Genomic DNA, 27,156 nt, shown 5'->3' with positions numbered 1-27,156 from the left:
AGGTCCCCTGATGGGCCATTCTGTTGCTGTATTAGGCCTCCTGCACACGTACGTATTTTTTTGCGGTCCGCAAAACGTGGTTCCGTTGTTCCGTGATCCGTGACCGTTTTTGCTTCCGTTGTGCTTCCGTGTGTCCGTGTTCCCGTTTTTCTGGCGGCCCGCCTGAATTCATTTTCATGGTGAAAAAAATGTAATTTTAATAACTCCACCCAGGATACTGGTATAAATGAGGGTCACCTGAGTATGCATTTGTGGCCATTTTCTGTAGTCTTCACAGAGTACAGAGATTCATTTGGCTGCTTCTCTTTGCTGTTTCACCATGTCTGATTCAGAGGAAGAGTTCTTACTGCATTGGCTTGTTTCCGGGCAATGTGGTCCGCGCAGTCCTTTGTTGCCTGAGGAACCGAGTAGAAGGCGACGATTTTGGGTCCATCCGATAGTTTCCCAACGGTACCGGAAAGGACATTTTCATTCCCTCTACCAAGATCTGCGCCTGCATCCTGCGAAGTTCTATTCCTTCTGTCGGATGACAGTGCCTACATTTGATCGCTTGCTGTCGTCTCTACGTACTGTCCTTACCTTCATGGACACCAATATGAGGTGCAGCATTACTCCTGAGGAAAGGCTCATCGTCACGTTGAGGTAAGCAGTATAGTACTTTTAAAGTTAAAACAGTAATGTGCAGTGCTTCTGTCAGGAGGATCATGTGCTCGAAAATGGCTGCTGTTAGACATGTGCTAATGTTTCCCGAAGTATCGTTTCTTTACCCTTTTTGGTTTTTTAATTCATTCGGTTGGTGTTGTTTTTTTATCCCCTTAATCCCTGGCACCTAACATCCCAGTATTGTTTATTTGTAACTTGCTTTTGTGCAAGTTTTAAACTTTAGTTCAGTTCCCGGCCTCCAGACAATCCAGGAATCCCCTGCACTCGCCAGTAGTTTGTTTGGAAAGTTGGTGGATTTAGTCAGTCAGCCATGTTACTGCAGTCTGTAACCTGCCTGTCTGGGTTTTTTTTTAAATATTTTTCAGGGATTACTGGCGATTGCAGGGTATTATTGTTGGATTGTAAAAAAGTTGGGCCCTCTGTCAGGATGTCTATCTGCGTGCACCACCCTGTTCGTAGGCTGTATACCGGTCTGTACCCTATTTTGTAGGACCCCTGCGATTTCCATCAAACGTCCTCATCATGGCTAATGTTGTCAATATTTCATACGTGCACAACACTCTGCATTTTAAAGGGGCTAACCTCAGATGATGTAACTTAGTTGTGTTAGTACTACCCACACCCCAATAGCTGGTAGTGTCTCGGGCATATACACCTTTATTTTTAGGACAGTTTAATCAACCGAGGACATAGGGCAGTGTTGTGGAGACGTTATCAGACAGAGTTGGCTATGTTGTACCCAGTTCCGTAGCTTTACTTTCAAAATGTCAGCCCAGCAATTTGGCAAGAATACGGTACGGTAAAAATGTTGGAATTGCATTTTAGCATTTTGCACGAATTTGTGCCTTCAATCCAGTGCTGCCAGTAGATTTCATAGGGTGCCCTGTGCTGATGAATGCTTGGCAAACTCATGGGTGTATATTTATAAACCATAGTTGCTTCAATGGCTGTGGCTGCCCACAGAGTAGACATTGAATGCCGCCACAGGCACCCGTCCCATAGGTGCCACACCCTTAGACATAGGGTGCTTTCAAGCATGGAGTGTATACCACATTATACTTGAATGTTGAATCTGTTCTTCCCTTCGTTTTTTTGGTGACTGTTTGTCTTTTTTTTTTCTCTACAGATTCCTTGCAACTGGAAACTCTTTTGCATCCCTGCATTTTGAGTTTCTTTTAGGAACCTCAACGATCTCGAGTATTGTACGACACACTTGCCATGTAATCTGGCAGCAACTCCGAGAGACGGTGATGCCGCAGCCCAAGGTGGACGATTGGGTTCGGATCGCTGAGGGCTTCCAAAATTCTGCGCAGTTTCCAAACTGCATCGGGGCAATGGATGGCAAGCACATCCGTGTAAAGAAACCGCCACACTCAGGGAGCCGTTTCTTCAATTATAAACAGTATTTTTCGGTAGTGCTGATGGCAGTTGCTGACAGTAACTACCGGTTTATAATGGTTGATATCGGGGCCTACGGAAGCACTGCGGATGCTCGCATCTTTAGTGCTTCTAGAATGGGTGAGCGGCTTCGTGCCAACCAGCTTGCCCTGCCGGAGTCCAGAAGACTGCCCGGATATGCAGGTCCGCCGGCTCCATTTGTCATCGTGGCGGATGAAGGGTTTGCATTGACTCCACATGTTATGCGGCCCTTTCCAAAGCGTGGTTTGGATGTCAGGAGGCGTATTTACAACTACCGGTTGACTCGTGCCCGTCGGTATGTTGAGTGCGCTTTCGGGATACTCTCTAGCAAGTGGAGGGTGTTTTTGGCATCCATACAGATGGCTCCGGATAATGCTACCCTGGTGATTAAAGCATGTGTTGTTCTACACAACTTCACCAGGATTCACGAGGCTTCCTCTTCTGTTGACATGGAAGAGCTTCCTACGTCTTCAGATTTGGGTTTGGAAAGGACCCTGCATAGACGACCTGGGACTGCAGGCATTGCAGTTCGGGAACTCTATGCAGACTACTTTTCAAGCTCCGAGGGGTCCGTGCCATGGCAGAGGGACGTTATTGGTGGCAGTTTTTGAAATCTTCTGGGCTCTTTAGTTTTTTTATTTTTTTCTAGATAGAATACTATAAATTTATTGTGGTAGTTGAGTGTAGGGACTCGCAAGATAATGAGGACCCTTGACGTGGGCTTGCGGGCTGAGATTTTTTGGACAACCCAAAATTTATTTGCCAGATAAAGTAATATAAAACATGATTTTGCCAAAATGTAATTTGACTTAATCATCTTGTTTTTGTTTGGAACGTTCCAAATTTTTTTCGAATACCTCTTGATGACAGTATGCAAAAATAAACATGTTGATCATCTAAATAAAGTGTGGCTTTGTCAGTTTCAGTGTGTGTGGTTTTTGACACAATTCGAATTTGGACATGGAAATGTTCGTGGGAGTGTGCGAAATAAAAACCTACTTTTTAGCCTACTTTTTAGCAAAAAAAAACATTTATGAGGTATATTCTTAGTACCGTAACCCAAAGGTAAACAATGGTACAAACATTAAGGCTAAAACCATATAAAGATCATAAACGACAAAAAAAATCACAAATTAAGAAGGTCCTGGGTGAAGGAACCTGGTGTAAAGGAGGCCCGTGGCCTTACATGGGCCTGTGGAGGGGCCATAGAAGAGAAACTGCCCGGGTAAAGGGGCTGACCCACTTGTTGCATGGGGCCATGGTGTGGTCCATACTGGGGTTGAGGGTGATATGAAGGCCCTTGAAATGTTTGGGCCGCACCCTCAAAGGCTCCTGCCCTTTGCTGCTGGCCAGCATTTTCTATTTCCACCTTCATGGCATTAATCTTTGCCAGAATGTCCCCATGGTTGGGGAGGGCAAACATCTTGATTACGACCGCTAATGAAGCAAAGCACTCATGATGCTCCAAAGGAGTGACGTGCTTCATTAGCGGCCCTAATCCACGGATGATTTTTTCCTCCACACCATCACTCCTCCTCTGGGCAAGAAACTCGATGAGCCGGGCATTAATCAGTTCACGACTCTCTTGCCCAGAGGTAGAGGGAGGGACTTGTCGCCGACGTCTTGGCTGTGCCTGTCCAATCCGGGGTGAACTGGCCAGTGGTAGGGGGGCCTCGGCCAGTGTGGAGTCCTCTGGGTCCTCAGCCGGCGGTGGAGCAGGACTTCTTTGTGGGGTGAAAACCGCAGGGGTTTCACTCCCCGACGTGTCCGAATCTGGGGACGGATCCAGACTGTCCACAGTACTGTATTTGAAAGAAAAACAATAAACCATTATCTAATTTGGTTGTAACATTTTTAAAAATACATCAAGTATATCATTGTAATAAAACAGCTGCGTGAATTAAATATATATACGGAGTGGCAGCATACATCATAGATTTGCTTTTACACAAAGAATACCAGCTTCTATGGGAAAATGGGAAATCACATTTGGATTGCCTTAAAAAACTATTGATGGGCTAAGTCTTGGAAAGGCAGAATGTTACTGTAATGGCAAAACAGTGTTTGCGCTTTGGAGCTGTCCAGCCCCAGAAGAGGATTCCTCATTCAAGGACCAAACCCAGTGCTGAAATTCAGTCCTGGTCGTCTGTATGTGTCCCGCTACCACCATCCAAAGTTTCACGTTGTAATTTGTACGTAGTATAACAACATCCAATGAAAAACAACATGTACCAGGACACACTTGACCAGGGTGAGAGTAGTAGTTTGATTCCTGCTGGTCAAGCGTCGTTTGAACTACATTATTAACCTTTTTCCTAGGAGCTGGTTTGGGACATTTTATATGACCAATGTAAGTAATCCATGAAGGGGTTTGGTGCACTAACATTTAAGCTATATAACTAACATTGGAAATCCCTATAGGGAAACCATTTCTTAAACATGCCCAAGTTAGATAATAGGTCTCAATGGTCCAAATCTCACGTTGGCCCAAGAATTACATCCAAAAAACACTAGTCATGGCTCCCATTAAAAAGTGTGGGTTTCGGAAAGCTTTACAAACTATTGCTGTGTGACAGGGAGCCGCAAAACCCAATGATCTACAGTATGAGGAAAAAATGCGTGCAGTGCGCAAGTGTCATCTCCATTCTCTTTTCTGGTTTGAATTGCAAACATCTATGTTCCACGAGGGCCAATAAATGGCTTCGACACGTCCACAAACAGAGAGGGGAGGCGACATCTGCACACTACACGTGTCGTCGCATCATACACAGCTCAAAAGCGGTCGCCCCTGGTTTGACTCCACCACCAAAATGAGGTTGCCATCCAACACCAGGCATGTCCAAACTGTTGCCCACCAGCTGATGGCCAACTCCAACTCCATGCAGGACTGGGTAGCTTCTAGCTATTCGGCCATGCTGGGAGTTTCAGAAGGAAAAGAGCTGAATGTAGTCAGTTAGGACATGGCTGCCCGACGTAAAGAATAGGTCTTCTATACAAGAACACCACTGTATCCATTAGTTTATTGGCCACTTTTGCTAGTCCAAATTGAAAGGAAAGTGTGAAAATTGTAAACATTTTAAAGAATACATTAATAATACTTATGTCCTCAATTCCATTACTGGCCGCAGAAACTGCAACTGGGCAGTATAAATGTAGGGCCGTTTCCGGGAGCTTCCCTCACCACTCCGGCCTTTGTTGGCCATCTCCCTCCGGAATTGGTCCCGGCAACTCGCCCAGCGTGTTTTGGTTTGTTTGACTGTTTTGAAATGACATAATACACATTTGTGAGCACCAAAAAGTAGAAAGGGGAAAAAAAGATGTCGGGTTGAAAAGCCATGTACAGGCCATTATGCCCAACGAGTCTGGACCACCAAATAAATACTATTGTCACCTCAGGGAAATTAAAACTACATCTTTTGGCCACACAGGAGGCAAGGACAGGCCAACTACATTACTATCACTTACCTAATTGGGCCCGCTCTCGACTATCCGCTTTGGACCATTCGCTTCGGCGCATGGTCCGTGCCACTTGCTCCCATGAAGCATCCTTTTTTATGCGGTCACTATATGCATCTTGTCTGCTGTCCCATAACTCTGGCCTCTCCTGTACCAGGGTTATTAGTTTATCCACATTCCAGCGTGGCATGGTGGATGAATTTTGGAGCAGATGAAATGCCACCCTCACCACACACAACCTGTTTACCACAGATTGCAGGAAATTAGCATATCGTGTGACCTTCAACTTCCTGATTTTTTTTTTTTTTAAATTTATTGCCACAAGTTTTGCCAGACAATTTGGCCATGCCAGAAGATTAAATAAAACGGGCGCGGTCGCGGCCGCGGCCGCGGATGTCAAGCGGGTGTGCAACCGCGTTTTTCACGGCCCCATTGACTTGAATGGGGCCGCGAACCGTTAGCCGTGAAAAAAATAGGACAGGTTATATTTTTTGACGGCCTGGAAAGACGGGTCACGGGCGCGGGTGACAAAACGGTGCAGTAGCCGAGTTTTCGACGGACCCATTGAAAGTCAATGGGACCGCAGAAAAACACGTTCAACGGGCCAAGGGCCACGGGTGCACACAACGGTCGTGTGCAGGAGGCCTTAGACTGTGGAGGTGTCTTTCATATCGCTGTTCCTCCAAATTGGAGCAGAGGGATCTCTTGGGCCTCCTCAAGCTCCAAGGCTTGGGGACTACAGACTGGGGACTGCACCCTTTACAATTATACCCCTTGACTGTTGGCAGGCTCTGCTGTAATCAGCAGTATTTATCTGATGTGTATGGCTAGCAATACATTATATACCAGGACCTGAAAGCCTAGGGTTGCTGGCACATCTTCAGGCTTTTTGATGCAGTTTTTGAAGGAGAGAAGAGGTTTTTTTCTCCCAGGCTGTGAGCTGTGCGCTGCGATTGGCCAGCGCTGCAGCCTAGGAGAAGGAGACGCCCACAGGACAAGAGAAGACCCGCCTACTATAACTTAAGAAGCAAAGGTACCGGAGCCTAGAACGGGAGAACGGAGCGGCGCCCGGGGATAATAGTAAGTGCAGTGAGATCCCCGGGCGCCGCTCTATATGGCAGCATACTCAGTTAACATCGTTTATACAGGTGAAAGGTCCTCTTTAAGGACAGATACAACACTTCTCCACTTTTTTAAATTCACTTCTGGTTTTGGCTCCCAATACTGCATCAAAAAACCTGAATGTGTGGCAGCACCCCGAGTTGTAGCCCTTATCATTGTCTCTAGCAGCAGAGCCATACTCAGGCCTCACAGGATGGACTTGGATATAATGCTGGACAATGTGATGTATCTGCATGAGGGCAACATTGGTTTACAATCGGTCTCTTCTTTCTCTTGGCAGGTGCTGTCACCATTATAAATATATACTGCATCAATAGATCTCCCAGTGTGGGACAACCCTGAGGTGAGGGTCTCCATCATCTGGTATAAATGATGGGGTATCAGAAGATATATTTGAGGTATCGCTATTTTAGGATGGGAATTCTGCACTTACGCTCCTAGAGAAGAGCTATATGCCAAGATGGATAAGTTGGCAAGAAGTCTTCTATCTGTGCCCTCATTGACATGAACATTTTTTAATATAAGCATTTTTATTTACCTATTAACAATGTGGTTCATTTTATTATTTTTCAGGTTTTTGACCCACTGAGATTTTCACTGGACAATCTGTCCAAAAGACATCCCCATGCCTTCCTGCCATTCATAGAGGGTGTAACCCATTAGGACACCCTGGTCATTACACCCTATTATGGCACATAGATGTCATAGAGGCAGGGAGACATGATTGAGGATCCCCTATTAGTCATAGCAGTTCCCCTCACTCATGGATAATATGGTCACCTATTAATCTGACTATTTGGGCTGGAAATCTGCGGTACAACTGGAGGGTGCAAGTTCACAGATAAGAAATCTCACTTTTTAAAATTCTGTTTCGCAGGAACTGCATTGGACAGAACTTTGCTATGAATGAGATAAAAGTTGCCATCGCCTTGATGTTACAGAGATTTCAACTCTTTCCAGACCCGGACAAAAAACATTAATGGTCCCTCAGCTAGCCCTCCATTCTCTAAATCGTATTTACCTGAATATGAAGAAAATACAGGAAGAATCCTAAGATCTTTCTAGGAAATTTTGCGTAAATTATATTTGTTTTATTATTTTTGTAGTTTGTCAATTCTGTCCATTAATAAAAGTGATACTTGAAGGATGGGGAATACTAGAGTATTTCATACTAAGTCATACAATGAAGACAGTTGCTGCTGCTCTTTTGATAGTAGGAAGAGAACGGGGCACACTTTGAGTTAGTTCTTACCCATGGGCTATTCACTGCTCCAGCAATTAGCTTAAAGGGGTTGCCCAATCCCAAAAAATGGTTAATGAGGGCCAGGAAACCACTACAAAGAAAGAAAGGAAACCACTCATCTATTGAATGCTGGTCTGGCATACCAGAGGTGATAACTTGCCTGATGAAGGAGTTGGTACAAGCCTGAAATGTGTTGCCTGTGCAACCATATACAGTTTCTATTTGAAAGTACAATGGAAGATCTTCATCCCTACAGCGCTGCTTTATGCCTTCTTTTCTTCTTCACTACGCAGTTCTATCACACTCATAGAGTGCAAGAAGCTGAGATACGGGGAGCTGTTCGTGGGCACATGCTACAGAGCCGCTTTAGCTGTGTCTCTACTTTTTTGACATGGAGGAAATGCGGCGTGCTGAAAACACGACCGCAGCCAGAGGTCCCTTTTTAGTAAAGGAATAAATATTTTGTCGTGATGCGTTGCAGTGAAGCCACAGGGTCATAGGGCCCCTTTTTAGTGATACTGTAGTAGATGGTACCCAGGGTAGGAATGCCAGAGTGGTGTAGGGTGGCCTAACTGTCCCTTAATGGTGTAACACTTGTCACGGTGCTTCTACATGGATACGCTGGACCCCAGGCGGTGTCGGCCGCAGCAGAGCAAAGGGGTAGGTGTTGAAGGGGACGAAGAAATAAATTGAGTCCAGACCTTGTGATGAAGTTGATAACAGCTTTACTTGAATAAACTTTTCTCCAAAATGATTTACAGGCTTTGTCTTGGTTTCCAGCAGGGGTTGGCATGAACTGTGGCAGGCAAACTCCTCTCTGCTATGTCTGTTGCTCTCTGGCTCTGCTGTGCTAACAGAATAACTGTAGAATTTAGCTGTAGCTGTAGGCTGTATTTTGCTTGGTAATCTGGTCTGTCTTGTACTTTGTCCAGGGAACTTTACTCCTGGTTTCTAAAGTGTTCAGGCTTTGGCCTCTGTGTCCAGCAGAGCTGAAGGTGCTCTAGCTGGCCTAGACAGGGCTTAGGGTATATATATATATATATATATATACAGTATATATGCTCTAAGGGTACCTGGGAAAATATTAAGTGCTGCATGAAAATACACACATACAAACAGATAAGATGGCAACCTATGGGTTCCTGACTGAGTAGGGTGTATTACCACGGTTTTGCCTCTCGCAGCGAACCGATAAACCAAATTAATACTGCACCAAGCGCTCAATACTCCCCAACGTGGCCATTATCATATATGGAGCGTGGGGGTGTCATATACTGTAATCCCTCCACATGTCATTATACGCCCGCAAAAATAAGGGTGGCTTCATCCTTTATTCCCTTCCTGGCACCAGGAATGCTTTACGCTTTGTCACCTTGATGACTGACCAGGTAGCTACACACAATTCCTCTAGGCTTAGCTAAGCACAAGACCTAAGGTTATAAATAACCTTTGCTAAGCACAAGGCCTGCAAACATATAACAATTAGAAGGACGAGGAAACACACTCCAATCTCTCCAGACACATATTAGCAGCAGGTCACCCTTGACAGTGACAGATCTGCTTGTGACTTACCACTTGGTTCCCCCTGTGTAGCAATACAATCTATCTAACACAAAGTAAAGTAAAGAACCATTAGTATTTAGCATCCTCAGAGGCAGTCCATAATGAGCAATGGTGATGTTAGACCTGCTTGTGACGTACACTAACGTCCTCAGAGGCAGTCCATGTAAGCGAAGAAGTAAGGTCTGGCTAACAATGTAAAGTGCAAAGTCCATACAAAAAATGCATATTAGATGGCATTGCAGCACCTGAAAAAGAATACACACAATGGGTACAGTACTTGAACGTTGCTAAACCTTTAAAAAAAAAATAGTGCAAATATTTAATGTAAATAGATAAGGCAAACATTTAAGGCACATATTCAATGCAATCAGGTAGTGCAATAAATTCACTTTAGAGGCTCTTCTTCTTTGTTGGCGGATGAGATGCAACAAACTGGTATCAAATAGTGCAAAAAGTCCTTTTGTAATCCATGGGAAATAAGGCAATGTCATTATTTGTAATCCATATGAGGTAGTAATGTCATTTTTGTAATCCACATAAGGCAATAGTTGTAATCCACATGAGATAGCAAAGTCATTTGTAATCCACATAGGTATAGAATAGCAGCACAGGTCATGAGAACCTTTTTGCAAAGGGGCTCCCAAATAACCTGAAAAGGGGGAAAAAAAGGGAACGGTGCGCAACCATGCGCAACGGGCACTTTTGGTAGCTGGGGGGAGTCCTTACTAACATGGCCATCCGAGTGAGGGCTGGAAACAAGGGGGCAACCTGAAAAATAAAAATAAATAAAATGCCAACAGGCCCCCACCCTTAAGGTCTAGTCTATGGAGTGGCTCCCAGAAGTCACTGTCCTTTTAAAGGAAGACAATGCAGAGTGCGGCTCTTCCAAGGAAGGGCCTCAAATCTTTCTCGCTGCTTGAGATGGAGAAACTCATTAGAGGTTTATCCTGCTTTTTAAAGTCCATGTGTGCAGCCACGGTGGTGCTCTGGCGACACCTGCTGTCCATTCTGGGCAAGGTCCTGGTGGTAGTACTCTTAATAGCTGATGTGAATTTTTGCTTGTACGGCCCAGACGCTCCTACTAGGCCAAATGGGTCCACAATCTCCGGCTGCATGGGGGCCGGTAAATAGTCCTTCTCTCTGAGGGGTGAATCCTGGGCTGCCCTCCTCATGGCGGCCTCCATTCTCCACGGTAGTTGGTATGTGATGACTGTCGGACTGATCGTGATGGACGTAGTGGAGGAATGGGTGTTGGGGGTGCGGGTAGTCCGGGGATGAGCAGCTCCGCTCTGGCTGGGGTCGCTCTCTGAAGCGGAGCACTCCATCTTCGGACTCCTGTAAGCAGTTGGGTTGTCCAGCCATACCTCGGGGGCTGGCAACGGGACCAGGGGTTTCTCCAGGCAGACTACTGCTACTGCGAAGGGACCTTGGAGGGACTCCATGGGGGTATATTCCACAGTGTCCTCCTTGTAGAGGCTGTGGCGGGCCTACGGCAGGTAGGGACGCTTCATGGAGCATCTATTAACGTAAAGCTCCCGCCCAGTCTCGCTATCTGGACAAGCCGGACCCCCACTCTACCGAGAACCACACCCGCTCCCAGTTCTCCTTTCAAAAATTGGGTCCCTGGGCTGGGGTCTGCCCCATACTCTGATGGCCCAGTCCTCTATAGCTTGTCGGTAGTCCCACATAGTTTGGACGGGGGCTGTCACTTCCCTAGACATACCCGGATTGAAGCCTTAAAATGAGCCATGCTTTCTGGGCGACGGAGTGGTAACTCCGGCCGCCTCCACCGCGCCAGCTGGCACAGGGAATACCACCGCTCTCCCTTTCAGGGGCCGCTGTACCTGGGAGATGAGGATCTCTTCAGGCTCTGCCTTCCTCTCAGGCTCCTCATCACCCCACACAAGGCCGCAGGGCTGTAGCTTCCCACTTCTAGGCTGGGTGTTCCCTGGTTTTCCCGCTCTTGGGAGGCAAGAAGAAGGTACGCCATCATAGGCAAAGATGGCTGATTAACTCTTCGGACAGCAGCGTGCAGGGTTTTGTGCCTGCCGCTCCGCAATATTTGCATTAAAGTCATTTTTAAAGGGGTTTCTGTAAATCCAATAGGCTTTGTAACTGTAGGGCACACAGATATATCACGTTCGTATCCTGTTCGTGAAGCCAAATGCGGCGGGCTGGAAACACGACCGCGGCCAGGGGTCCCTTTTTAGTAAAGGAATAAATATTTTGTATTGATGCCAGTTGCAGTGAGTGGTGTAGGGTGGCCTAACTGTCCCTTAATGGTGTAGCACTTGTCACGGTGCTCCTACATGGATACGCTGGACCCAAGGCGGTGTTGCGTGCAGCAGAGCAAAGGGGTAGGTGTTGAAGGGGACGAAGAAATAAATTGAGTCAAGACCTTGTGATGAAGTTGATAACAGCTTTAGGGTCCATTCACACGTCCACAAAATGGGTCCGCATCTATTCGAAATTTTGCGGAACAGGTGCGGACCCATTCATTTTCAATGGGGCCGGAATGTGCTGTCCGCATCCGCATTTGCGGTTCCGCACTTCCGTTCCGCAAAAAATAGAACATGTCCTATTCTTGTCCGCAATTGCGGACAAGAAAAGCCATTTTCTATGAGAGTGCCGGCGATGTGCGGTTCGCAAAATGCGGAACGCACATTGCCGGTGTCTGTGTCTTGCGGATCCGCAAAACAAGGACGTGTGAATGGATCCTTACTTGAATAAACGTTTCTCCAAAATGATTTACAGGCTTTGTCTTGGTTTCCAGCAGGCGTTGGCATGAACTGTGTCAGGCAAACTCCTCTCTGCAGGGGGTAAGCTGAACTCACTCTAAACTAGGACTCCTCCCTCCCTGCAGCAAGTGGGGAAACACCCACCACACCACAGAGGGGGGTGTAGAATGGAAAGAAGGGTTCCATTCTAAGTAAAATAGCTCTGCCATTTATGCTGCCACCTGCTGGTGAACCAGGCATATTACATAATAACATAAACAGTTGCAATAAAATAGATATGCACAATGTGACGGTTCTGCAATAAATACATATGATGACACGTGGTCCAAAGGTGGTGACAGCACTCTGGGGCATTAATGAAACATTCTGGTTGCAGGTGACAGTGTAAAGACCCTCCAAACAACTCTGTAAACCTAAATTTCCTTGACCAGTGTGAGTGTAGCTTGGATATTGAGCACAGTGGCTCAGTGGTTTGCACTAGTGCCTTGCAGCGCTGCGGTCCTGGGTTTGAATCCAACCAAGGACAACATCTGCATGCAGTTTGTATGTTCTCCCTGTGTTTGTGTGGGTTTCCTCTGGGTTCTCTAGTTTCCTCCCACAGTCCAAAGACAGACTGAAAGGAAACTTTTTGAGCCCCATTGGAGACAGCCTGATGCTAATGTCTGTAAAGTGTTGCGGAATATAAAAGTGCTATATAAATGCAGAAAATAAATAATGGCAGTCACATCTGGTGGGGCGTTCATCTGAAGGACTTTCATAACATTTAGGGCTCATGCACACGACCGTATGTATTTTGCGATCCACACACAATACGGATGACGTCCATGTGCATTCCGTATTTTGCGGAACGGAACAGCTGGCCCCTAATAGAACAGTACTATCCTTGTCCGTAATGCGGACAATAATAGGACATTTTTAATTTTTTTGTGGAGCGGACATACGGAAACGGAATGCACATGGACTGTTTTTTGTGCGGACCAATTGAAATGAATGGTTCCGCATACTGTCCGTAAAAAATAAAATGGAACGGACACCGAAAGAAAACATGTTCGTGTGCATGAGCCCTAAGTCATGAGTTGCGTTATCCTGGCTACCTTGTACATATACAAGTCAACTGGTGCTCGTTTTTATACAACATGATGCAGACTGATACAGGGTAGGGTGATTGATCATTACTGCGATTGTTCATCGTCCATTCAGTTTGCATATTGTTGACAGCACATCCCCAGTTTACAGAGGGTTTTCAGTCCCAACCATCAGCCGGCGTAAAAGAGCAGCACTTTAGATTGATACAAATGTTAGCCTTTCCTATTAGCATACAGTTGTGGGGAAAGGAGCAAGCAATCAAAAAAAAATAAAGCTCAAACTTGATGTACAGGACTGGTGGAGGATTATAGCTACTCCTCCCCGCCCTCCTTCCCCTCTTCTCTCCCTCCTTCCCCTCTTCTCTCCCTCCTTCCCCTCTTCTCTCCCTCCTTTCCCTCTTCTCTCCCTCCTTCCCCTCTTCTCTCCCTCCTTCCCCTCTTCTCTCCGTCCTTTCCCTCTTCTCTCCCTCCTTCCCCTCTTCTCTCCCTCCTTCCCCTCTTCTCTCCCTCCTTCCCCTCTTCTCACCCTCCTTCCCCTCTTCTCTCCCTTCTTCCCCTCTTCTCTCCCTCCTTCCCCTCTTCTCTCTGTCCTTTCCCTCTTCTCTCCCTCCTTTCCCTCTTCTCTCCCTCCTTCCCCTCTTCTCTCCGTCCTTTCCCTCTTCTCTCCCTCCTTTCCCTCTTCTCTCCCTCCTTCCCCTCTTCTCTCCCTCCTTCCCCTCTTCTCTCTGTCCTTCCCCTCTTCTCTCTGTCCTTTCCCTCTTCTCTCCGTCCTTTCCCTCTTCTCTCCCTCCTTTCCTTCTTCTCTCCCTCCTTTCCCTCTTCTCTCCCTCCTTCCCCTCTTCTCTCCCTCCTTCCCCTCTTCTCTCCCTCCTTCCCCTCTTCTCTCCCTCCTTCCCCTCTTCTCTCCCTCCTTCCCCTCTTCTCTCCCTCCTTCCCCTCTTCTCTCCGTCCTTTCCCTCTTCTCTCCCTCCTTTCCTTCTTCTCTCCCTCCTTTCCCTCTTCTCTCCCTCCTTCCCTGCACAATGAGAACTCCTCCTCCTTCATTATTGCCCCCTTGCACATAACACATTTGCAGCTTTCTTCCTCCCTCCCCAGTCTTGTGGAGACGCTGGGAGGCCTGCACTAGCTCCAGCATTGCCTTTCTACCCACATGCACAGTGCTGTAGAGCAATCACAGCTGGCATGGCGTTATATACCCTGACCGGTGCCATACTCTCCCTGCAGATCGGAGATCTCTGGCAATGGGCTGCCTGGCTTGGTCTCCTGTATTTGTTGTTTAAAGTCTCTAAGCTGTATCTAATCTGGAGGGATATGGTTACAACATTCAGACCATTTCCAAGTCCCCTGTGTCACTGGCTGTATGGCAATGCTCGAGAGGTAAGGTAAAACTTAAAATTTCTAAGGCTGGGTTCAGGTGTAACGTGTGTATCAGAAGAAGTGTTGCAGGTGCTTTATAAATATGATGTAAATACATTGATACATTTACACCATTGTGTTTCACTTCTTCACTGGTTTAAAGGGGTTCTCTGATATTTTTGATGATCCTCTGGATAGGTCATCAGTATCTGATGTGTGGGGGGGTCCGACCAGTGGTGCACCACCAATGAGGCCGGGTGAGGCGATCGCCTCAGTCAGCACCAGGTAGAGGCAAGAGGGCCATGGGCTGAAGGGAAAGTTTGGTTAAGAAATTGGCATTGGGAAAGGAGGGGGCACCAATTCAGTTTTTGCCTCAGGCAGCAGAAAGGCTAGGTGCACCCCTGGGTCTGACACCCAGGACCCCCGCCAATCAGCTGTTTGAGAAGGCAACTTCTCTCTGCTTTTCCATGACCTAGGAGCAGTTCAGCCCAATTCAAGTGAATAGGGCTGAGCTGCAAAACCAAGCACAACTGCTATACAATGTACAGTCGTGGCCAAAAGTTTTGAGAATTACATAAATATTGGAAATTGGAAAAGTTGCTGCTTAAGTTTTTATAATAGCAATTTGCATATACTCCAGAATGTTATGAAGAGTGATCAGATGAATTGCATAGTCCTTCTTTGCCATGAAAATTAACTTAATCCCAAAACAAACTTTCCACTGCATTTCATTTCTGTTATTAAAGGACCTGCTGAGATCATTTCAGTAATCGTCTTGTTAACTCAGGTGAGAATGTTGACGAGCACAAGGCTGGAGATCATAATGTCAGGCTGATTGGGTTAAAATGGCAGACTTGACATGTTAAAAGGAGGGTGATGCTTGAAATCATTGTTCTTCCATTGTTAACCATGGTGATCTGCAAAGAAACGCGTGCAGCCATCATTGCGTTGCATAAAAATTGCTTCACAGGCAAGGATATTGTGGCTACTAAGATTGCACCTCAATCAACAATTTATAGGATCATCAAGAACTTCAAGGAAAGAGGTTCAATTCTTGTTAAGAAGGCTTCAGGGCGTCCAAGAAAGTCCAGCAATCGCCAGGATCGTCTCCTAAAGAGGATTCAGCTGCGTGATCGGAGTGCCACCAGTGCAGAGCTTGCTCATGAATGGCAGCAGGCAGGTGTGAGCGCATCTGCATGCACAGTGAGGCGAAGACTTTTGGAAGATGGCCTGGTGGCAAGAAGGGCAGCAAAGAAGCCACTTCTCTCCAAAAAAACATCAGGGACAGATTGATCTTCTGCAGAAAGTTTGGTGAATGGACTGCTGAGGACTGGGGCAAAGTCATATTCTCCGATGAAGCCTCTTTCCGATTGTTTGGGGCATCTGGAAAAAGGCTTGTCCGGAGAAGAAAAGGTGAGCGCTACCATCAGTCCTGTGTCATGCCAACAGTAAAGCATCCTGAGACCATTCATGTGTGGGGTTGCTTCTCATCCAAGGGAGTGGGCTCACTCACAATTTTGCCCAAAAACACAGCCATGAATAAAGAATGGCACCAAAACACCCTCCAACAGCAACTTCTTCCAACAATCCAACAACAGTTTGGTGAAGAACAATGCATTTTCCAGCACGATGGAGCACCGTGCCATAAGGCAAAAGTGATAACTAAGTGGCTCGGGGACCAAAACGTTGACATTTTGGGTCCATGGCCTGGAAACTCCCCAGATCTTAATCCCATTGAGAACTTGTGGTCAATCCTCAAGAGGCGGGTGGACAAACAAAAACCCACTAATTCTGACAAACTCCAAGAAGTGATTATGAAAGAATGGGTTGCTATCAGTCAGGAATTGGCCCAGAAGTTGATTGAGAGCATGCCCAGTCGAATTGCAGAGGTCCTGAAAAAGAAGGGCCAACACTGCAAATACTGACTCTTTGCATAAATGTCATGTAATTGTCGATAAAAGCCTTTGAAACGTATGAAGTGCGTGTAATTATATTTCACTACATCACAGAAACAACTGAAACAAAGATCTAAAAGCAGTTTAGCAGCAAACTTTGTGAAAACTAATATTTGTGTCATTCTCAAAACTTTTGGCCACGACTGTACGGTGCTTTGCTTGGTAAGTTGCAAGAAGGCAGCGTGCTCACAACTGATCGGCGGTGGTCCCGGGTGTCAGACGGCCACCGATCAGATACTCATGAGTTATGCCTCATTCACACGTCAGTGTTTGGTCAGTGATTTCCATCAGTGATTGTGAGCCAGAACCAGGTGTAGCTCCATACACAGAACAGGTTGAAGATCTTACCCTTAGGGCTCATGCACACGACCATGTGCCAGCCGGGCCAGTGCTGCAGACTGCAAATTGCGGTCCGTAATGCACGGGCACCGACTGTAGGGCCGCTACATACGGACGCGGACCCTTTCACTAGAATGGGGTCGCGATCCGCATCCGATGGTCCACACTGCAAAAAAGTAGTGACTGCACCAACCTTCCGGATTCACTTAAATGGGTCCGCATCCATGATGCGGGCTGCAATACAGGCACGGCCGTGTGCACGAGCCCTTATTATACCTTATGTCTGTGGAGGCTCCAATCCTGGTTTTGGCCTCTTTCACACGACCGTTTTTTTTTTTCCGTTTTGCGGGCCGTTTTTTGCGTTCCGTATACGGTCCGTATACGGAACCATTCATTTCAATGGTTCCGCAAAAAAAACTGAATGTACTCCGTATGCATTCCGTTTCCGTATTTCCGTTTTTCCATTCCGTTTTAACATAGAACATGTCCTATTATTGCCCGCAAATCACAGTCCGTGGCTCCATTAAAGTCTATGGGTCCGCAAAAAAACGGAATGCATACGGAAATGCATCCGTATGTCTTCCATATCCGTTCCGTTTTTTGCGGAACCATCTATTGAAAATGTTATGCCCAGCCCAATTTTTTCTATGAAATTACTGTATACTGTATTTGTCATACGGAAAAACGGAACGGAAACGGAAACACAACGGAAACAAAAAACGGAACAACGGATCCGTTTAAAACGGACCGCAAAACACTGAAAAAGCCATACGGTCGTGTGAAAGAGGCCTTTGGCTCACAATCACTGATGGAAATCACTGACCAAACACTGACATGTGAATGAGGCTTTACTTATTAGTCATCAGTTAAAAAATCCTGGAAAAGGCCTCATGCACACGACCGTTTTTTTTTTTGCGGTCCGCAAAACGGATTTCCGTTGTTCCGTGATCCGTGACCGTTTTTTCTTCCGTGGGTCTTCCTTGATTTTTGGAGGATCCACAAACATGAAAAGTGAAAAAAAAAACTAAGTCAAGTTTGCATTGAAAATGATAGGAAAAACGGACACGGATGACGGACACGGATCACGGACGCAGATGACTATCTTGTGTGCATCCGTGATTTTTCACGGACCCATTGACTTGAATGGGTCCGTGAACCGTTGTCCGTGAAAAAAATAGGACAGGTCATATTTTTTTCACGGACTGGAAAAACGGATCACGGACGCGGAAGCCAAACGGTGCATTTTCCGATTTTTCCACGGACCCATTGAAAGTCAATGGGTCCGTGAAAAAAAACGGAAAACGGCACAACGGCCACGGGTGCACACAACGGTCGTGTGCATGAGGCCTTACTCTATTAGACCTCATGCACACGACCGTTTTTCTGGTCCGCATTCACTTCAATGGGGCCGCAAAAGATGGAACGGTCGTGTGCATGAGGCCTTAAGCTGTAGATTTGCCATAGCGGATTTTCATGCGGTAAATCTGCAGTGTTGTACAGTACCAGCAAAGTGGATGAGAATTTCAGGAAAAGATGCAGCAGAAATTTGAAAATGTGAAATCTAAATGGAGAGGGTGAAATCTGTTGGCTTTTCCGCAGCAAAAACCTCATGTAAAACGTCCAATTTTGTTGTGCTTTTTTTGCTGCGGAAATGCAGGAAAAAACAGAACAGAATTTTTCCGCTGTACTTCCCTTCACGTGTGACCCCAGCCTCAAGATTTGCTGCCATTTTTGTTTTCACACTTGTATCCATTCGCAAAAACCTTCTATGAGCTAAACCAGCTGCGGCCCTCCAGCTGTTGTAAAACTACAATTCCCACCATTCCCTGTTGTAGGCTGATAGCTGTAGGCTGTCAGAGCATGCTGGGAGTTGTAGTTTTGCAACAGCTGGAGGGCCGCAGGTTAGGCATCGCTGAGCTAAACAGATCACACCTGCACAAATCTCTGCCCTGTTACAATGTATCAATAAAAGATAAAAGATGTGATGAAAGATGAAAGCCTAGACTGGATACAATTAAGGTGTATCCTCTTCTCTGCTGACAGAACAGGGCTAGGTCTGAGAAGGTTCTCATTTAAAGGGAATCTGTCACTAGCAATTTACCAATTTTTTTTTTCATGAATCCATGTTTAACAGAGAACCTTTTTTCCATCTGTCTGATTCTTTTGATTGTCCGTCTTGTCATTTCTTCAAAAACTCGATTCTTATGATATGTAAATGAGGCTGTAAGGAGCCCAGAGGGGCGTTCTTCTTTCTCCACGGTGCCCAGGAACGCCCCTCCTCAGCGCCGCGCTCTGCGGCAAACACCCCGATCCTCCTCTCGCCGGCATCCCAAATCCCGCGCAGGCGCAGTGCCGGTGATTGCCTGCGCTATGATGAGATGAGTGACGGCACTGCGCCTGCGCGGGATTTGGGATGCCGGCGAGAGGAGGATCGGGGTGTTTGCCGCAGAGCGCGGCGCTGAGGAGGGGGGGTGTTGAGCACTTAGCCGCGCCTCTGGGAGGGGATTTAGATGAACTTGGAGGCGTTATTAGTTTTCAAATTTTGCCGGGCACGGCACTTCAGAGGGGCGTTCCTGGGCACCGTGGAGAAAGAAGAACGCCCCTCTGGGCTCCTTACAGCGTCATTTACATATCATAAGAATCGAGTTTTTGAAGAAATGACAAGACGGACAATCAAAAGAATCAGACAGATGGAAAAAAGGTACTCTGTTAAACATGGATTCATGAAAAAAAATAATTGGTAAATTGCTAGTGACAGATTCCCTTTAAGGGCTCTTTCACACCTGCGTTATTGTCTTCCGGCATAGAGTTCCGTCGTCGGGGCTCTATGCCGGAAGAATCCTGATCAGGATTATCCTAATGCATTCTGAATGGAGAGAAATCCGTTCAGGATGCATCAGGATGTCTTCAGTTCCGGAACGGAACGTTTTTTGGCCGGAGAAAATACTGCAGCATGCTGCGCTTTTTGCTCCGGTCAAAAATCCTAAACACTTGCCGCAAGGCCGGATCCGGAATTAATGCCCATTGAAAGGCAGTGATCCGGATCCGGCCTTAAGCTAAACGTCGTTTCGGCGCATTACCGGATCCGACGTTTAGCTTTTTCTGAATGGTTACCATGGCTGCCGGGACGCTAAAGTCCTGTTTGCCATGGTAAAGTGTAGTGGGGAGCAGTATACTTACCGTCCGTGCGGCTCCCGGGGCGCTCCAGAGTGACGTCAGGGCACCCCAAGTGCATGGATGACATGTCGCATGGATCACGTCACCCATGAGCAGGGGGCGCTCTGACGTCATTCTGGAGCCGCACGGACGGTAAGTATACTGCTCCCCCGCTCCCCACTACGACTTTAATAGCGTCCTGGCTGCCATAGTAACACTGAACGCATTTTGAAGACGGATCCGTCTTCAAATGCTTTCAGTTCACTTGCTGTGTTACGGATCCGGCGGGCACTTCCGGCAAATGGAGTGCACGACGGATCCGGACAACGCAAGTGTGAAAGAGGCCTTACTGATGACAAACAGAGATACTGAGAATGGTGACAGATTGAAATTCAGGGTATATTACCCAGTGGCAGACGTTTTCAGTAAACCCTTTGCAGTTACATACAGTACATGCCTCATCTAATTCTGACCATAGAGAGGTGAAGTACCTCCGAGCCCCTTATGTACGACAGCGGCACGTGGCATCTATGATCTTTATATTTCGTATGAGTAAAGGCCAGAATTTGGAATGGCGCACACCAATTTTGACCTCTATATTATGCAATATTAGACGTGAACATCTTTTTGTGAACAGCGGGTTTTATGGGCCATGCATCATAGTCGCAAAAAATGAGCAATGATTATGTATTGCCATGAATGCAGCAAAATGCATTCACCGTGAAGGGGACATTGCAATAGGGCCATAAAGAAGAGGGCACCCAGTAGATGTGACTCTGTATATCTCATCATGGTCCACCTCACTGGTGACCACCTGCATGATGATCCTGACTCACTGTACGTTTCTATTAAAGTTTCTGCAGATTGGAAAGGAACTGGATCTCGTTTACCAGTGGGCGCAGTCCTACACGTACGGCTTTCCTCTGTGGCTCGGGAATTTTTTTGCATGTCTTATAATTACTCACCCAGATTACGCAAAAGCAGTTTTGGCCAGACAAGGTAAGATGACCCCAAGATATCACTTCTCATGTTACTAATGTTCTGCATATATCCATTATGCAATACCTTTAAAGGGGTGATCGTATGACTAATGTAAAAAATGAAAATCAGACGTTATATAGGACATGGCAATCTCTTTCTGACAAAGCTAGAACCAGCCCTGTACCTCCTAAATCCAGAGATTCCCTCATCCATTGCTCTGCTAGATTTATACCAAGCTGACAGCTCAAGGGGCGTGTCCTTTCTGCTGCAGCTAAGTCTTTTCTGCTGACAGCTCAGTAGGTAGTTGAAGGATGAAGCAGAGCAGGTGGCGCTATACAGATACATTTTATTGAATAACTCAGTGGCTATGCAGAATTTTTTATTGCATGCAATTACAAAAGTATTCAGATCCAGGTGCTGGTTTGAAAACGGCAGAATATTTTTTATGGGACAATCCCTTTAATCTTAGAAATTCTGATTTTAGCGCAACATAGCTTTGCCAGTCAAGGCTACATTACCGTAAACTGTCCCATCATACACCTCTCCTCAGCCCCATTCCATCCATCTACTGTAGGTAGCTACTTTTCAGAAAAGTATTAGGGCGATAATGATTCTTGCTGACAATTCATTCAATCAAAGTAAGCCTGGAAATAATGTGCTCCCAATAGGGAATTTACATGTGACAGAAATTTCTGCAACTATCCCTTTTAATCTAAATGAGGTTTGCAGGTATCCATTTTCTGGCTGCAAAAATATCAGCATTCAGATGAAGGGAAACGCATACCAGTCTCAGAAATCCCTTCCAAAAAATCTGACACATGGACTCACCCTAAGGCCTCTTGCACACGGCCGTTGTGGTTCTGTTCCGTGCATTGTGGACCGCAATTTGCGGTCCCCAATGCACGGGCAACGTCCGTGCGGCGGCCGGGATGGATCAAGACCTATTCAACTTGAATGGGTCAGTGATCCGTCCGTTCCGCAAAAAGATAGAACAAGTTCTATTTTTTTGCGGAACGGAAGCACTTCGAAAGTGCTTCCGTGGGATTCCGTTCCGTGCTTTCGGTCCTGCACTGCACCGCATCTCTGGATTTCCAGACCAATTCGAGTCAATGGGTCCGCATCCATGATGTGGAATGCAAACGGCCGGTGCAGTATGTGGCCCGCAATACGGCCATGGGAGCACAACGGCCGTTTGCAAGAGGCCTAAGGGCAAGTTCACACAGGATTTTTTTTTAATTAGGATTATCAGTGCACCTGTCAGAAATTTATTGTATCAGGTGGCTGCGTGCGGATTAGCCATATTGGATGGGGTTAAATCCATGGGTTGATCTGCAGCAGTGCAAACTGTAAAACAGCTGCAGAAATCCAAAGTTCTGTGTTGGCTTTTTTTTTTTTTGTGTGTATTTTGGCTGTGTGATCATGGCCAAAGGCTACGTCCAGACAGGACATGTGTGTGGCAGGCGCAGCACTATGAAGTGCCTTTTGCTCTGTGGCATTAGAAGAATTTTGATATCTCTGCCTTTGAGTCTAACCAGACTGTCTATTACTCTGTAATTCCTCTAGCGCCGTTCTATTGAAACAGTAGGTTTAAAGAGAACACCAAATGCTTGAAATAAATTAAGGGAAATATTAATTATTGAAATTTAGGATAATTTCAATAATTAATATTCATAAATAGGCGTAAGTCGTCTAGTGATGACTCCGCCTATTTATACCTAAAAGGAAAACTAACTATGTTAGCTAGCTAATTGTCTGAATAACTAACTACCTCTGTTGCCTTTACACTACACGGAACTAAACTACGTGAGAATTACTAGCACTATACTACGGCGGCGAATATTAAAGACCATACACTGTAATATAAACAATAAAGTAAATTTATTAACACAATGACAAGTTTACAGTCTAACTGATACGCTATATCTATATATATTTATATATCAATGGTTATATATATATATATACAGTCAGGTCCATAAATATTGGGACATCTACACAATTCTAAAATGTTTGGCTCTATACACCACCACAATGGATTTGAAATGAAACGAACAAGATGTGATTTAACTGCAGACTGTCAGCTTTAATTTGAGGGTATTTACATCCAAATCAGGTGAACTGTGCAGGAATTACAACAGTTTGCATATGTGCCTCCCACTTGTTAAGGAACCAAAAGTAATGGGACAGAATAATAATCATGAATCCAACTTTCACTTTTTAATACTTGGTTGCAAATCCTTTGCAGTCAATTACAGCCTGAAGTCTGGAACGCATAGACATCACCAGACGCTGGGTTTTATCTCTGGTGATGCTCTGCCAGGCCTCTACTGCAACTGTCTTCAGTTCCTGCTTGTTCTTGGGGCATTTTCCCTTCAGTTTTGTCTTTAGCAAGTGAAATGCATGCTCAATCGGATTCAGGTCAGGTGATTGACTTGGCCATTCCATAAAATTCCACTTCTTTCTCTTAAAAAACTTTTGCAGTATGCTTTGGGTCATTGTCCATCTGCACTGTCAAGCGCCGTCCAATGAGTTCTGAAGCATTTGGCTGAATATGAGCAGATAATATTGCCCAAACACTTCAGAATTCATCCTGCTGCTTTTGTCAGCACTCACATCATCAATAAATACAAGAGAACCAGTTCCATTGGCAGCCATACATGCCCACGCCATGACACTACCACCACCATGCTTCACTGATGAGGTGATATGCTTAGGATCATGAGTAGTTGCTTTCCTTCTCCATACTCTTCTCTTCCCATCACTCTGGTACAAGTTGATCTTGGTCTCATCTGTCCATAGGATGTTGTTCCAGAACTGTGAAGGCTTTTTTTTAGATGTTGTTTGGCAAACTCTAATCTGGCCTTCCTGTTTTTGAGGCTCGCCAATGGTTTACATCTTGTGGTGAACCCTCTGTATTCAGTCTGGTGAAGTCTTCTCTTGATTGTTGACTTTGACACACATACACCTACCTCCTGGAGAGTGTTCTTGATCTGGCCAACTGTTGTGAAGGGTGTTTTCTTCACCAGGGAAATAATTCTTCGGTCATCCACCACAGTTGTTTTCTGTGGTCTTTCGCGTCTTTTGGTATTGCTCAGCTCACCGGTGCGTTCCTTCTTTTTAAGAATGTTCCAAACAGTTGTTTTGGCCAGGCCTAATGTCTCTGATGGGTTTGTTTTGTTTTTTCAGCCTAATGATGGCTTGCTTCACTGATAGGGACAGCTCTTTGGATCTCATCTTGAGAGCTGACGGCAACAGATTCCAAATGCTAATAGCAGACTTGAAATGAACTCTGGACCTTTTATCTGCTCATTGTAATTGGGATAATGAGGGAATAACACACACCTGGCCATGGAACAGCCGAGAAGCCAATTGTCCCATTACTTTTGGTTCCTGAACAAGTGGGAGGCACATATGCAAACTGTTGTAATTCCTGCACCGTTCACCTGATTTGGATGTAAATACCTCAAATTACAGCTGACAGTCTGCAGGTAAAGCACATCTTGTTCGTTTCATTTCAAATCCATTGTGGTGGTGTATAGAGCCAAAAATGTTAAAATTGTGTTGATGTCCCAATATTTATGGCCCTGACTGTATATACATATAGACGTACACACCGCAGTAAAGTAACAGTACTACAATAAACACAATAAAATACTAACTACACTACACAATATACAATTCCCCCCACACACACTATCTATACATTACACTTACACACATATGTATATAGCAGCAACCCACCCGCCTGACTACTCACTGTCCCTATGGGGTCACAATCAACAGTGCAGCAGTAAAGGGGTTACTGCTGCAGGGGTAAAATGTCAGGGCAACGGTTAACCCAAGAAAGGGTTAACACCTGAGGGGATTACAGGGATGCAAGGGTTAAACCAGGGTTGGTAATGCAGCAGACTGCAGCAGGGGTAAGGGGAAGTGAAGGGGTTACTGCTGCAGGGGAACAGGGCACTGAAGGGGTTAATGATGGGGCTGGTTCAGGGCAGCAGCAGTGAAGGGGTTACTGCTGTAGGGGTTAACAGGGGTTAATGCTGGGGAACACAGGGGTAAAATGCAGGGATACTCAGCCAATCCATGACTCGATCAGCGATGAGCACTGTTCTCACTTTTTCTTTCTCTCTGGGGGGGTGGGGATTATAGCTCTCTTGAGCTCTGCTTCCGGGAGGCGGGTAGGGGTTCTGACCTTTAGCGCACAGTGCCACTGGGGTATTTAAACCCTGCGGCGCTCGCTCCCGTTCTGCAGATTGGACGTCACCGCACTAGCCCGCGCTCCCAGGTGGGGGGATCCTTTGATCCTCCCGCCTGTAGAGATATCGCATACCCCTGGCGCTGTAATTACAGTGCCGGAGATAAGCGGCATACAGGGTCAGGGAAGCTCTTTGTTCCTGCCCCTGTTATGCATAACATCTCCGGCACTGCCAGAGATGTTATCAAAGGGCAGAGGATCTTTATTGATCCTTCGTCCTTTGAAGTGGCCGAAACTGGACATAATTGTCCAGTTGTCGGCCTCTTCCTCCTGCAGGCACATATCGGGGGGGGGGGGGGGGCTTTTGTGGCCCTATTAGCTAGCGTATGGTGTCCCTAACTATCCCTGCTCCAAAATGCAACCTCTCCCTACACTGGCAAAACACATAATGTAAAATGGCTGCCAGATCGGGTTTATTTATAGGGTAGGGGGTGTGTCTATGTGCCGAAACGTCTCAATTGGCTGTCCTGTCCCACCTGATGGATGTGTCATGGGTTAAAGTTCGGCGCTAGGCAAAAAAATATGGCTCGTGCGAAAATCGTTGAATCTCGATCGAGCAAAGTCCGCCGCGAAACGACCTCCGGGCGAACCGCAAGGCCATCTCTACTCCTGACACATGTAGCAGAGCTGATTGTGTTTGCCAGCCAAAAGTTAAGCCAAAATCTGCTGATAACCAAGATCAAGTTTGGAAGATTGTTCCTCTGATGCAAGTGTATTCAAGTAAAGCTGTTAACTATTTCAATACCAGTCTGGACTAAATTTATTCTGCAAATCCCTCAGCTGTTAACCCTTTCAACACTGCTTCGGACGACCATGCTTGGGGTTCCGGATATCCAGGTATGAGCATCGTGACAAGTGCAAAAGCTGCACCTAAAAGTAAACTATAAGCAACTCTTACACCACTTTGGCATTCCTACACCTGGGTTCCACTATCACCTTCTACATAGGGGGACCCTGTCCCTCGTTGCTGAAATGCAACTGGTGTCACGACAAAAACTCTAAAAACTGTTATACCACTTGTAGGAGAGACCCCGGGTGCGGGACCGGCCCGTTGCATATTAACTTGGCCTTAAAAATCAATGTTAGCGCTAAGAAGAAGCGCACTCCTTTTACACCGTCATCAGCTGATTCCACGTAGATGTCTACAGAATCTGTTCTATTAAACGCTTATACAAGTAGAGCCCCCCCCCCCCCGACAGAGTGGAGAGGGTGTCAGCAGTAAGTTTGTGTTGACTTCACTGATTATTTTGCCCTTCCTCTGATCCGTCAGAACAATAACCCACAAAAAACGGATCCTGTCTGTGGAGCATCCGCCTTCACTCGATCAGCATTTGGTCAGTAATCCATCAGTATTGATAATGCCAAAAAAAACAGGGGTGGATCCAAAACACAGATGACACGTGAATGGAATATTTGCATGTCTTCTGTGTTTTTGGCTACCAAATCATAAGCCAATTCTGATGGGACCATACAGGCCCCAGGCTGCTACACAGACAGGATCCATTGTGCGTCTTACTTTTCTTTACTTCTGACAGATCAGAAGAAGGGTCAAATAAATGGTAATGTCATCCAGGCTAAAAAGGCAAAATAGTGGCCCAGTCATGGAGTAGGGAGGGTGGCCCAATGACATAGTGGTGAGGTGGAAGCAGCATGAGGAGACCACAGAGTGGCCGAGTGACATAGTGGTGAGTTGAAAGTAGCAGCATCATGAGGAGGCCACGGTGACAGAGTGGGGAGGTGAGTGGCAATAACAGTACTTGCTGACGATGGTGGGTGTGGGAAGGAGCACTTGGCATCAGATGTGTGGCATCAGGCGGGTGGC

The 27,156-nt window shown here is 46.1% G+C and overlaps 1 protein-coding gene and 1 pseudogene across 1 annotated transcript in view; both read left to right on the top strand.

The window, feature by feature from the left end:
* The window catches only part of LOC120979856, a 32,140-nt pseudogene extending 24,426 nt beyond the window's left edge, over positions 1 to 7,714 (top strand).
* Positions 7,715 to 14,216: 6,502 nt separating this feature from the next.
* Positions 14,217 to 27,156, top strand: part of LOC120979129 (cytochrome P450 4A4-like) — a 56,206-nt gene continuing 43,266 nt past the window's right edge. The window contains exons 1-2 of the mRNA XM_040407674.1: positions 14,217 to 14,666; positions 20,950 to 21,094. Of these exons, the coding sequence (XP_040263608.1) occupies positions 14,472 to 14,666; positions 20,950 to 21,094 (340 nt within the window). The 5' untranslated portion in view covers positions 14,217 to 14,471. The remainder of the gene's footprint in view (positions 14,667 to 20,949; positions 21,095 to 27,156) is intronic.

The sequence above is a fragment of the Bufo bufo genome, chromosome 9, assembly GCF_905171765.1.
Source record: "Bufo bufo chromosome 9, aBufBuf1.1, whole genome shotgun sequence".
Taxonomy (NCBI): domain Eukaryota; kingdom Metazoa; phylum Chordata; class Amphibia; order Anura; family Bufonidae; genus Bufo; species Bufo bufo.
This window is presented reverse-complemented; position numbering and strand designations above follow the sequence as displayed.